Source organism: Phalangium opilio, unplaced genomic scaffold, assembly GCF_054372755.1.
Source record: "Phalangium opilio isolate 3A_F unplaced genomic scaffold, DU_Popi_V2 ptg000031l_1, whole genome shotgun sequence".
In the NCBI taxonomy this organism is placed as follows: Eukaryota; Metazoa; Arthropoda; class Arachnida; order Opiliones; family Phalangiidae; genus Phalangium; species Phalangium opilio.
In genome coordinates, this window is record NW_028324158.1 from 12,369,497 (window position 1) to 12,383,001 (window position 13,505).

Below are 13,505 nucleotides of genomic sequence, written 5' to 3' on the forward strand. Positions count from 1 at the left end.
ACTCGTCATCCCATTTTTGTCACCCACGTGACCCTTCGCCCCGAAACCATTTTCCCAATTTAATCTTCGATGAAGAGAGAGAAGAATTTTGTGTCTTGGCGTAATGCTTGCTTGCTTACTCAACCGAGCCAACCCCTTGGAATAACAATGTTATCTGTAGCCATCCCATCCCCCGCTGTCTTTAATAATAATTATTCTTTGCCGTCTCGTGTCCCTTCGTCTGGAAAACATGATTCCCTTTGCCTCACACGTCCAAGAATTTTCTTTGAAAACTTTTGAAAATATCCAAGGGTCATCTCTCAAAGAAATGCCTGAAGAATTCTTGCCTTAAGAAAAGTTAAGTAGAATTATTTCTTCTTGAAGAAGAAGAAAAAGAAGAAGAGAGAGAGAGAGAGAGAGAGAGAGAGAGAGAGAGAGAGAGAGAGAGAGAGAGAGAGAGAGAGAGAGAGAGAAAGTCGCGTCTGATATTTTTTCCGCGAAGAAAAATGTATGTATAGCCATCGATGATTCGTCTTCCATGCAGCCTCTTACAATCCCAGCGCTCTCCATCTTCCGGAGAAGGAGAAAGAAACGCCCCCATCGTTTCTCCTATATTTGATCCATTGACATGTCTTCCTGGTATAATATCTATAGTATCTATGGATGGCTTTCCCCTTGGCGGTAGAGTGGGAGGTCAAAGACGCCAGGTCACGAACTTTCCACCTTATTTATTAAGTTGTTTGCTTCCATATACAAGAGAGAGCGAAAGAGCGCGTGGGAGATATAGCTAAAGTATGGCTGGGAAGCGACGGACTATTTATAGAAAGAGAACATTTTTCCCAGATTATTTCTATATAGCAAAGCGGAAAGTTGTAAGATACGTCGTGTGAATTTAAAGCAATTTTACCAAGAATATTCAATAAAATATATACCCGAAAGGGCATTATTATTTTTGAAGACATTTTCGTGTAAAAATTAAATAATTTCCTGGAAAATGTTACGTTATACGGTAGCACTTTTGAGCCTAGGGGGGTTGGGGTCAACCATATTACGCTTTGTCTTACACACCCCGGCATTTTTATTGACCCCAAACCCCAAAAACGTATGTTTCTAACACAAGAAAGATATCATAAACGCTTGGAGATAGAGGCCGCAACCATTGCTGGAATCAATTCCAGTAAATACATTTGAACTTAAATTCAATATATATATGGACAAATACTTTTACTAAAATTAAATTCTATTATTAAAATTTCGGGATAGAAAAATAAAATAAAATAACCTTAATGGTATAACTTCGGAGAAACATTACATAAATAAATTTAAGTAAGCAAAATATTGATTTGTCGCTCTATTTGGGCCCAGAAAACATTCGTAAAAGGGGGCCTACTCTGGTTTTGAAAGCTCGCAGCACTAACTTAATCCCAAATCTCTTATTTCCCCCCACCGATTGAAGGATTCTTTATTTTTTTCTCTTTTGGCGTGGGATTTTAAAATTTTATATCAAATATATATATATTTTTTGCGGTTGAGGATTTGATTTCCAACATAAAACGGAGGGATGGCGTCTGTCCAACGCGGCTTAATCCTCCTCGACTATACTCTATTCCCACCGACCGATTCAATAGAATACTACTTCGGATTTAAAACTTTTCACAGTAAAAAAAAAAAAAAAAAAAAAAAACAGCCGCTTTTGAAGCTATATAGAAGAAACACATATCGGATTTACGTCAATATACCAAAAAATTTCGACCCTATAGGCTTAACATCAAATACAACTGTATTTGGCCTTAAAATAATAATATCCCAGTAGGTATAGCAAGCCGCTAAAATACTATAAATCCAATATAATATACGAGAGAATTTTGACTAAAAAAGGTTTAATTTTATAAAAATATTGCTTAATACGTTTCAAGTTGGCCGTAGTTCAGGCGAAGATATGTATGGTGTGGACATTGGGGGGTTGTAAGGGGTGTTGAGATATATTCTTCCGGGTCAAGAACCCTTAACACGAGCGGCGTTATTCCGTATTATTAGCCGGACACCTTAACCCCATAGTTATACTAATAGCATATCTACAACACCGTACCGTGGGAATATAGTTCCATGTTAGGTTGTCGGAGTAAAGTTTAGCCGCAGATACTCGTCGTCGCTTGGAAATGTGGGGGGAGGGGGCAAGGGTCAAAAGGTTGATTGAGTGGCGCGTGCCGAGTGACGTCGTCCACTAGATATGAAAAATCTGTTCCCCCCCTCTCCCCTTTTCATAGGCTTCTCCGTTTTCCGGATAACCCCCCCCCCCTCCCGGGAGTGTGCACCCATTTTTATATATCTTTCCCGCACTGCGAAACTAATGGCTCAATCCCGGTGGCACCCATACCATGGGGTGCCCGTTACCGCTACTTAATAAACGAGATTGTTAAACTTTGTAAAGTAGTTCATTAAATTAACTCCATTTAGAATAGAGTCGTATGTCTAATGAACTAAGAATATACTTGAATTTAAATTTATCCTTTAGATGATTCAGGGTTGGTATAGTTTATAGAGGATGATTCTCAACCATCCAATCTAAAAAATGGCGGGAGTTGATGTCAATATGTTGGCAAGGAAAAGGCGCTTCTTTATATCATCGCCTTTTTTGCCAAAAATGGGGAAGCAGCCATTTAGAGAAAGTATCTCTATCTCTCTCTCTCTCCTCTCTCACGGGACAACAATGGGCTAGCATTGTGCGATCACTCTCTCTCTCTCGCTGTTCCTTGTCAGAGCGACGGACTGACGGATAAGAAGGAATTTTACACTTGGACGAGGAAGGACGGACAGTAGTCACCGCTTATGATGAAGTATCTACCCATCCCCATCCCTATCCCTAATTCCCTTCTTGGATTCTCTCTCGCATCTCAGCTTTCTCTTTCAAAAAAGAAAAATGCATCGGGACAAATATAGAGAGCTCATTTTCATTTTCGTAATCGGTAAAATGCCAACAGTCAAAGTCTGTTTTGCTGATTTTTCTTCTGGGTTCATACAACCTTTGGAATACCGAGTTCCCTGAGTTTTGAAGGTTTTTTCCCCATATATTTCCCCGAGTTTTTCAGGGTTTTTTTCCCCATATATGGAGTAATACAACTTGAGTGGTTTTTTGTAGTTGAATCAACACCTTCAAAGCAAACTTACTCAAACCTCAAACATTTCCCTGATTTCCCAGAATTTTTCTAAAAATTCTAAATTTCCTTGACCTTTTAGGCCCGGTTTGAAATTCCCCGACTTTTCCAGGAGGTCTTGTACTAACCCTGAATTTAGTAACGCGTCTTCATCACAATGTCGAAAGGGAATTAATATTTTTGGGGGTCCCAAGCACTCCAAAATAAGTTAGAAAAGGGGTCCTCTGTCCATACGGGCGGGCGTACCCGAGACTCCTTCGGGACTGCCTGGCTTAACAATACATTTGGGTGTCTATATAGGGGAGCGTAAAACCTAGGATGGGGAGTGGGGAATCTAGAGCTATAAGGTCCGAGTATGGATTAAGGACTTATATGGTATGGTCATCCCGAATTTATGGCTGGTACTGGACGGATGTTCTTCTTTCCCCAAATACAGTGGCCGCGCGCCCGCGCCATCTTGCCAGCCAGAAGACGTAACAGGGTCTGATAGTAAAACTATGGTAGGCAACCAAGAAGCCAACAAGATTGTTAATACAAGGGGAAATATATATCTACTGGTCACTATAAACGTCCCCCAACTACCCAAGTACAATATATAAAAACGATAGTGCGCCAGCTGCCAAAACTTATATGGTCAACCTCAACCTCAAACAAGAACTATATTGGTCAATCGAAAATGTGTCACACCAATCCATATCGTGGTCAAAACAAATTTAAACTTACGAGATGGTCAAGTCCAAGTATAAGTGGCGTTGTTCCTTCAACACGTTCAATTTCAAAGTCCACTTCATTCCACTTTAGTTTTCGGACATGGTGCACGAATGCGGCATTCTGTTTGGGTAAAAATGAAAGAATAAACGTTATTAAATTATAATAATTACTTGGATTAATTATATAATTAAGTATAGCGTATTTACAATGAGGTTTGAGCCCAAAATTTTTTCTTGAAAACCCCCCCCCCCCCCAAGTACTTCGAAATAATAAACAATTCTTTGCCTTGTGTTTTTGCGTGTGTCTCAAACTAAGCCTAACTGTCCATCCATTCATTGATTGGGGGTCACGTGTTGTTAGAAGCTGATGGCGTCGAGGGCGGGGGGTTGGGGCAAAGGGGGGGGGATGACGGGAATAACCTATTTATGAGACGACGAGGAAGGGATAAAATTTGCCCGACGGATTTTTACGTCTTTTCTCGTCCGTCCTAGAAGAGAATGATGGGATGTATAATAATACCGCGTGGCTGTTGCGGGGTCGCGGCGAGGGTCGCCTTTTTGATGACCCTAAAACGACGAGGAAAAATTGTCAAACCTCCTCCACCACCCCTTCCTCGCCATAACCCCAGGGACGTTATAGTGTAGGGGGCGTCTCATATTTATAGGGAGATTGTAAAAACAGCTGTTCCGAGACTGGACCGAACCGATGGACAGCGTTAAAATGTCCATCTAACGACAATTTAGGGCCCTTTTTGTCTCTCTCTCCTTCTCTATCGCTGACTGGGTTCAACTAGTAAAATGGCGTTCGGGCTATCCTTGGTAGGACAAGTTATAATCCACCTGACATCCGCGATGACCACTGGACACCGAGAAAACTATCGTCCTACTCGCTATTCACTACGAAAAGTTTCACTAGTACCACCAGGCGGTGAGAAATTGAACTTCAATGTTAGGGAAACACGCTTGGGCGGCTTGGCAAGTTGGCACAGTCAGTCTGTGCATAGTTGATTGTTGTTGAGTTTTGCCATTCATTTCCGTGGATTATGGATGATCGACAATTAGAAACAAATAATAATGGTAAGTCTGAAATATTTTCTCACTTTTTCATACCAGAAAAACTAACAAATAAATTTATTGGGCTCTCTAAATCCGAGATGTAATTTTGACCTAAGCCTTGCCCATTATTAAAACAAAGTAAGGCTAGCCAGTAATAAAATTTTCTTTCTTTAGTGCCTGTTGCTTTGTCTCTAGTGAAAATTATGGAATACATAGGAACACGTAAAAACTGTTTACTTCAAGGAGAACAGAAATTAAAGAAAAACCACATAGTTAGGTGTGGGGTGACCGGTAGTTCTAAAGAGTATGTTTCTGGAAGCTACATTGAAGCTCTGGTTTTGCAAACCTCAGGTTTAGCGGATGAACCACACAAGGTTAAATTAGATCTTGGTAACGCTGAGCAATTTAAAGTAATTTGTTCTTGCCCTGCGGGAGGAGGAGGCTATTGTAAACATTGTATCGCGGTATTACTTCTAGTCAATAGAGAAGATAATTTACCAAAGATTATACAAACTTGTACCGATGTCAAGCAAGTTTGGGGAAAGTTAAAGAAGTCGGTTGTAGAGATGCACAAGGGAGTAGCAATCGAAAAGCTATGCTGTATTGCAACACCTAAATTTGAAGTAGCTCATTTTTCTGCCGCAAAACAGAAGACCATATTAGAATCTCTCTTAGCAAGCACTAGTCATGATACGGCTCTTCAAAAACACCTACAGCCTAGTGAAAATTTTTTAAGTCAAGTAAAAAAGAGGCAACGAGACGAAAGGAAGGAAGAAAGAATATTAATTGAAAGCCCGATCAAAAATAAAACCCTCCAATGTGATAAAAAGTCAAAGATGACACAATTTTTCAGCATTATGATTGACCGGGTGGACTTTTGTCACCTGAGGCTAGAAGAGAAGATAACGTCTCATCTAGCTTCGTGTACTGAAGAAGAGAAATTATTCTACGAGAATGAAGTTTCTGTATCTTTAGAAAAAGCCGTTGCCATTGCCATTAAAACAGAAAGCCAGAGTGATCCTTTTTGGAGAAGTGAAAGGAAAAAAAGATTTACAGCAAGCACGTGCTACGAATATTATACCTACTTCCCAAAAGATCCAACTGAAAAGATTCGTAGGGCTCTGGAATCAAAATTCAATGGGGATGCCAACACGCAGTACGGTATAATTAATGAAAAATATGCCCTCCTAGCTTTTGAGAGAAAGCTTAATGTCAAAGTTTCTAAAATTGGATTTGTGATCAACCCGTTGTATCCTTTCTTGGGGTGTTCACCTGACGGCCTAGTAACTGATAATTTAGTTGAAATTAAATGCCCTGTTGTTGGAGAAAAGGAGAAACTTGACGCTGTGATTAAGAAAACTCCATACATCATACAGAAAAACGACAAGTTAACGCTCAAACCGAAACATAAATATTATGGTCAAATTCAACTTAATCTAGCTTTGTTAGGTCTTCAAAATTGCTATTTAGTAATTTATTCAAAATTGGAAGATGACTGTTGCGTGATTGAAGTTCCTAGAGATCAAAAATTTATGGACACGCTTCTAACTAGGCTCCAGTTAGTTTATTTTAAATATTATATTCCATCTTTTTTGAAATGGAAGAAGAAATTGTGATAATTTAAAGGTTAATTGTGATATTTAAAAGTACATTTTTATTTTGAAGTGATTTGTAAGAAATTTCAGAGTACAAAATACATTTGAAGTACAAAATAAATTTGGTTTTGGTAAAATCTCTTGTTTAATAATTCTTAGTAAAATCAAAATTTGTTATCAGCCAAAATTGGGGTTGACAAATTAATAATGGCTGATATTACTGTGATCATAGAACTAGCGTAAGGCAATAAGTCAAATGGTAACTTGTTATTTAAACAATTATAGGCCCTCATTCTACCGATAGTTCTCTCTACATGAACCCTAGCAGCGGCAATTTTAGAATTCCTCAAAGCTTCTTCCCTCGAAAACTGTTTCTTCTTTTTTAAAAAGGGTGGTCTTATTAATTCCAAATTTCGTTCATTGCATAGATTTTCTATGGCAAAACCTTTGTCCACCATTATTCCATCAATAAAGCCTTCGCATTTGTCTAATATTTTACTTTCTTCAGTTACTTGTTGATCGGAACATCTTCCGCAATACGCTTTGCTCACGTATGTAATAACCCCAGATGGTGCGATGACTACTAAAATCTTAGTTGTGTTTCTCCCCTTGTAGTGGGAGTATGTTTTAATTTTGCACTGGAGGCAAGCAGGTTTCTCTACTTCAACTTCCGTGCAATCTAACACTACTCTTGTGTTTTTAAACTCCGAGAAACACTGAGGCATGCATTGCATAGTTTCTTCTTTTGAAAGCCATTTAACAGCACATTCCAAAATGGTAACCAACTGAGTAATAGTAAGCTTAAAATCGTTTGATGCTTGAACTCTACTTATTCCAAAAAGAGCCGCTAAAGCCGAAAATGTTATACCAAGTTTTAACTTCATTAGTGTCAAAAACACCCTATCTCGAACGTTCATTACAATACGGCTAGGGAATTCTCTTTCCACGTGTTCCACTATCTTATTAAATAAGCCCATGCATTGTAAACCAGTTAGGGGTATTATGGTGGAAGGGTTCAACATTCCATTAACAGCATTAACATAACAGGTATGATGGTTCAAAGTATTAACCATTATGCATTTATCGTTTAATTTAGAAGTCCCTTGTTTGTTCGGAGAAGATTCAACGGTATTCTCTTTACTTGTAGTTGGGTTTTCAGTAGATTCAAAGATGTTAATTAGTCTCGGTGCCTCTGATGCTTGGTTTAGTTCTAAAATTATAGTTGTACTATTAATTTTAGCATAAATAGTTCTGTAAATGTAACTTACCAATAGTTTCTGTCAAACCTGCATGCAATGTTGATTTTAATGTTTCTGTTTTCTTTTTCAATGCCTCTCTTCTCTTTTTCAATCTTTCTAGTCTAGAATTATCGACTTTTTTCCGTTCAAACTTCCTAACTGGTAAATTAACTAAAGGGACTGCCAATGGTCGAAGCCTAGGTGGATACGTTAACAGATCTATAAACATTGAATGAATATATAAAATTAATAATATCCTTAAATAATCAGAACTAGTTTAAAAAAATTCTTACTTGAATGTTCAAACTGTGGTTTAGGGAGGTAATCCTTTTCATCAAAATGATACGAACATACTACCATAGTTTTGGTATGGGGTTTACCCATTTTTAGAGCAACTTCCCACTGTTTTGCTAACTTCACATCCCGCGGAAATCTATGAAACCGTACATTCTCCATAGTTGCATTATTTTTACACCCAAAAACAGAGCAGTAATTAACCATCTTTATGCTTTCCCGCTTAATACTCTCAAAAAATCACGAGCTTGTTTCCCTAAGCCGGCGCCATCTTAGATTTCTCAGTAGCGCCCCCTATAGTAACTTTTCCCTACGAATAGTAGCGTCGTAAAAAACCCGACCCTATAGTTTTGATATTTTTCGTTTGTAGCCGCGAGGAAAAGTCGTAAAAATTTCTTAACGACGTCAATCTGACGTGGATTACGAAGCGGAAAAACAAAAAGATACAATATATAAAAGAAATCCTGGCGCGGATGGCCCCAAATCACGTTCTATATATTCTTACAATTGCCTTTCGGCGCAGCAAAAAACTCCCAATTTTCCAGGGCACCCGGTGGTCATGACGACCTTGACACCTTTCAACTTCAAGGTCAGGATGACCAATGAAAAAAAAATTAATATACATTTCTATGACATAATACCCCACGAGTCGAATATGTAAATATTAGACAGCAGTTGAATGAGGTGATATATTACTACATGGACCGCCTTTTTACGGTCAGGTTTTTGTCGGTGACGAAATAGACAAAATGGTGGTGGGGGTAGGACTATAGGAGAGAAGTGGTATCTACTTGATTAGAATTGAAAGCTCAACTGGTCTAAATATTAGACATGTCCTGGAGGATGGTGGTTGACGGGGATACGCGTAGCTCATTTTGTCAAAGACACGTCGTCCGTCGTAGCATGCAGGGATGAATATATACATATTACCATCCAACCAGTATACCAAACCAATACCAGAGCACCACCGTTAACTTCATTCTCCGTTAGGTTATATCCCCTTTTATGTATCCATCTCTGATTCACTATTTGACAAAAGATTCACCCGTCACCCATGTCCCAGCGTCATCAACCTGACCCGCTTTCCCTCCCTTCCCTGGCAGAGTCTCTTGGAATATTGAATCGGGGATAGGGTGGTAGTGGTGGTGTTGGATAAGGAAGAGATGGCTTGGCTTTTGATAGAGGTTGTCGCGAGGCGAATTTGAACAATGGGGAGGAGGCAACGGGGTGGTGGGGATGATCTGAAGAGGTGCCGGATGAAGGATGACGAGTTCTGACAGTCCCCCCTCTAAACGAACCAGGCGACCCACTCTATGTACTTCCCAAGACCTACAACACACCTTGACACAGTGACTTAAGCCGTAAAAGGATGGGTAATCTAACCGGGATTACTGACAAGTAACTTAGTTAAAAGATACGCGTCTTTGGATCTCCACCTCTTTGGCGGTTGTCGCTAATTGTGGGCGGGGATTGAATCGCTCTCTCTTCAGTGTCCTTCCCTATCCAGGCACGCTCGCATTCAATTTATATCGCAACCATATTTTACAATATATAACCCTTGATTAACTGTACCACCAGCAGCACCACCCATCGCCATGATTTAATCAAAGCTTCCTAACTGCTTCCCCATGCTTCTGAATTTTCCGTCTTCATCTCTGTTGGTATCTATTCGCGTACACACTCTTTTTATAAACCCCGAAGCAGACGAGCTCCGCAAAATTTTCACGCTAATGTCTCGCCGTGTTTTATAATTATTTAAAAGTCGATACAAAAGAACAAGGGATTGGGGATTTTTAAACGCGTGCTGGTACATGGTAAATGGTACAACGGGAGACGAGAGATGAAGAAGAAGAAGTCCCGGGACTGTCTTAGACTTCTAGCGCAGGCTAATTTGGGAACAGGATAAAATGAAAAACAAGCGAGCGAACGCGGGTTTTTGGTAGATATCGTTTTTCCACTTCTCAAAAAATTCAACCGGAGTTTACTCATATTTCTCGACTTAATTCTTAAGGAATAATTGTAAAAATTTAAAGCAAATTCCGGTTGGTTTTAATCCCAATTCTTTTGCCAGATATTCGGCCGACTTTTCTCGATAGAGTTCGTCCCATTTAAAAGTTTCTTTAATAAGCTATTTAACGTTATAATTTCTCAATCCCTCGCTTTTGTATTAATAGTACTTTCATCTTCGGATACAGACATGACAAAGTGGAAAACATTTTGTCTCCTCCTGGCTAAATACCTACGCGCTCATTTTTCACCGGGAATAAATACTACGTGAAAAGGTAAGGCGATTATAAAAAATGATGAGTTCGTAGAAGATTCTCAGCGTGAAAAGCAATTGGTAAGAATGATATGTAGAAGAAATGTTCATTTTGGGGGTTACGCGGCTAATTATAGCGTTCGCGTTGACTTCCTTAATAAAGCTAAGCCTAGCGCCAACCAAATTAAAATATATACCCCCATGGGATTACCAGCGTTAACAATTACAAGTAGAACATCTTGGCGAATATTTGGCCCCCGCCGATCTTTGGAAGGGAAACAATAGAATTTTTTCCAGAGACATACTTTTCAACAATGGATGGTTGTACCCTCCGAACTCTAACGTTATATCTCCATAGCTTACAAGCAAAAGGATTAGAATTTAGGGAGCCACTAAACCATCTAATCTTTTAAGATATGTCAGGGTGACAACCCGTGTTACGCTTTTTAAAATCGCGCCACTCTCTCTCTTGTTTTGGGGTTCTGCAAAAAGGGAGGATCATACGCTTCCAAAAAGCTTTAAGACAAGAGAGAGAGAGAGATAGATACGAATCTGATTTCAATCTTCTCTCGTTTACACTCTTAGACTATTACCAAGATACCCGCCGTTAAAACCTAAGATATTTACTTCATTTTAAGAGCGCAATCGCGTATACAACGTATAGAATTAAAAATATTTGGCATTAATACTGAAAAAATTTCTATTTACAATCTTGATATTACCAAGTTACACGTACTCCAAAGACTACGTTTTTAAGGTATTTCAAGATTGCTTTTATCCCACGTGTAGATACCAAAATATTTTTCACGATGAAAATTAGTAAAGAAAGGGGCCTCCTTTTGGGACATCAAAAAATTACTAAAATCAAAAGAAATAAATAAAATAAAAAATATATTTAAATTAATTAAATAAATAAATAAATAAATAAAAAAAATTATAAACTAGCTTAAAAGTAATAAATAAATTAATAAATAATTTACTACTAACTAACAAATGAGCTAAAGGTTAAGTTAAGTAAAGAATGGGTCCTTTTTGGAGTATCTAAAAATTACTAAAATCCAAACAAATAAACTAAATATATTTAAATTTAAAAAACCAAGGTAATAAATAAATAAATATATACTAACTAACAAACGAGCTAGAGGTTGAAATAAAAACAAGGGTTCCAAAAATATTTAAAATAATAAAGTAAGAAAAAATGCCAGATAATGCGCAAAAATTCTTGGCCCCAAAATAAAATGAGTTTTTCTTTAATGTTAAAATTCTCTTGGAAAGAAAATGCGTTCTTTGTTGGCAACAGAAATAAATTTCCACACACACACAAAAAAAAAAGCACATTTTTTCGTTTTTCTTATCCAGTTTCATTTTGGTATAAGAAAATAGAAATTTATTTCTTTATGAAAGATGTTGCCACCACTAAATCTAGTTGGTTACTTCGGGGGTTGGTTGGGGCAGGGACAAATTCTCCAAAGAGATACCGAGCGAGAGAGAGAGAGAGAAAATGGAAAGAGGAGCAGCAGAGGTTATATAATGGCAATTTTGGCAAATGGCGTTTCGAGATAGACACGGCATGGGTGGGCCCAAACACGGTGACCGAAAAAAGTACGGACTTACATTACTATACGAATAAATGTATAGGGATGGGATACTTTGGGGTCCGTTGACGATTTTCTATCCCCTTAGCGATAGGCGTCTGGTAATCTCGAGTTACTTAGTGTCCGACCCCTTTATAGAATAGGAGAAAAAGTAAGAAAGCCCAGTGAGATTGGGCGAGCGAGCGAGCACAGTGCCTCCGTAATAAATCGCTCATAATTTTTCACAGAGAGTGACGGCATTTCCAGAGTTGTTACAACTCGGTGAACCCCAGCGCTGCTACCCAAGAGCTTCGTATAGCTCCGGCGAAAATAGATGAGCTCTCTAAGGGGTACGAGTAGCATCGGGGTTAAACCCCCCCCCCACTCCTCCCTCACACCCACCACCCACGACCAGAGATTTAATTACTACTGACATTAATCCCAGTTCTGTTTCCATAAAAATAATAAAAAAAACCAAGAGGAAGAGAACAGAAATTCAATTAATCATATATATCATCCTAACAATTAATATTTTACATATAAAATAATTTTAATATTAATTTAAAAAGAGTGAAATATCAAATTAATAAAGTACTTCAAGATATCTACTTCTGATGGGAACGTAACCCTTATCCCGCTTTTTCATAAACACCATGGCGGCATCTATGAAAGGAATCCCTAAGTACAGGTACAAGGAAAATATGTTTTTGGCTTCACCCCGAATTGCGTGTGTTAGTTAGTAATACATTCAAGCCTTAACGTAGTAATGTAGTATATACAACACCATCTTATTCCGGCATCCCTTATTGATTAGAAAGAAGGTACTAAACAACCGCCATCTATCAAAAATATTCGATAAAAATTAAATACAATTATAAACTAAAAAAATACGTAATTATTTTCCTTAATGATTTAATAAAGTTCCCCAAGTCCTGAAATAATTTACTTAGTGAAGAAATTTAAAATAAAACTGAAATTAAAAAAAATCAATGTAAGGATTTGAATATTAATTTTTTCATTTAAATATAAAAGTAAAAAGACTAGAAATTTTTTAGAAATTTGATTTAAAATGAAATAATTAAAATGAATTTAATAATAAAATTTCAAATGAGCTACTACCCCTGAAGCTTGCCGACTTTCCAGGGTTGGCAAGTTTTTGCCAGGGGTGGAAGAAACCGCGGTTTTTACCTGGTAAAAACCGGGTGGCAAAAACTAATTTTTCCGCGGTTTTTACCGCGCGGTTTAAACCAGGTTAAAACCGGTGGCAAAAACCATTTTTTTCCGCGGTTTTTTCCACTTTTTAAGTTTTTTTCCAGTTGCTATGTGAAGTATTCGACTAATTATTCGTTAAATATTCGCGAAAAACCTGGCAAATTTGAATACTAAAAATTTAATAGAGTAATAACCACCTCAAATTTAAAAATTAAAAATACTATTGTTATTTTTCTAACATAACAATAACAAACATCACGAAAATGCACTTAAAACTCGCTAGTTTACCACTTTGTAACCATGAATTTAGTTTTTGCCTGTTTTTTCCGTTTTTGCCGGTTATTACCGGTTTTTTCCACGTGTCCCGGCAAAAACTAGTTTTTTCCGGGTTTTTGCCAACCCTGCGACTTTCCCAGTAATACAAACATAATG

At 38.0% G+C, this 13,505-nt stretch overlaps 1 protein-coding gene and 1 long non-coding RNA gene across 4 annotated transcripts in view; both read right to left on the reverse strand.

Annotated features, from left to right (window-relative positions):
* LOC149690673 (uncharacterized) overlaps positions 1-13,505 on the reverse strand; it is a 67,524-nt gene that overhangs the window by 30,287 nt on the left and 23,732 nt on the right. For both annotated transcript variants that reach the window (XR_016383778.1, XR_016383779.1), the window contains exon 3: positions 3,858-3,965. This is a non-coding gene — a long non-coding RNA (uncharacterized LOC149690673). The remainder of the gene's footprint in view (positions 1-3,857; positions 3,966-13,505) is intronic.
* LOC149690674 (uncharacterized) lies at positions 6,489-8,339 on the reverse strand. 2 transcript variants are annotated; one of them, XM_089870270.1, is made up of 3 exons: positions 8,027-8,339; positions 7,764-7,952; positions 6,489-7,693 (listed from the first exon to the last, which is right to left on the reverse strand). In XM_089870270.1, the coding sequence occupies exons 1-3, from the start codon at positions 8,232-8,234 to the stop codon at positions 6,660-6,662; spliced, it is 1,431 nt and encodes a 476-aa protein (XP_089726396.1). In that variant the 5' UTR covers positions 8,235-8,339; the 3' UTR covers positions 6,489-6,659. The 2 variants fall into 2 exon arrangements, with proteins under 2 accessions (XP_089726396.1, XP_089726395.1); XM_089870269.1 differs by having other exon boundaries at positions 6,489-7,705.

Bases quoted from the DNA above. Each gene is read 5' to 3' on its own strand.
- LOC149690674 (XM_089870269.1), bottom strand. From the start codon at position 8,234: ATGGTTAATTACTGCTCTGTTTTTGGGTGTAAAAATAATGCAACTATG. The intron at 7,953-8,026 runs GTAAGAATTTTT...CAATGTTTATAG, and splicing joins ACCACAGTTTGAACATTCAA to ATCTGTTAACGTATCCACCT. The intron at 7,706-7,763 runs GTAAGTTACATT...CTATAATTTTAG, and splicing joins AGGTTTGACAGAAACTATTG to AACTAAACCAAGCATCAGAG.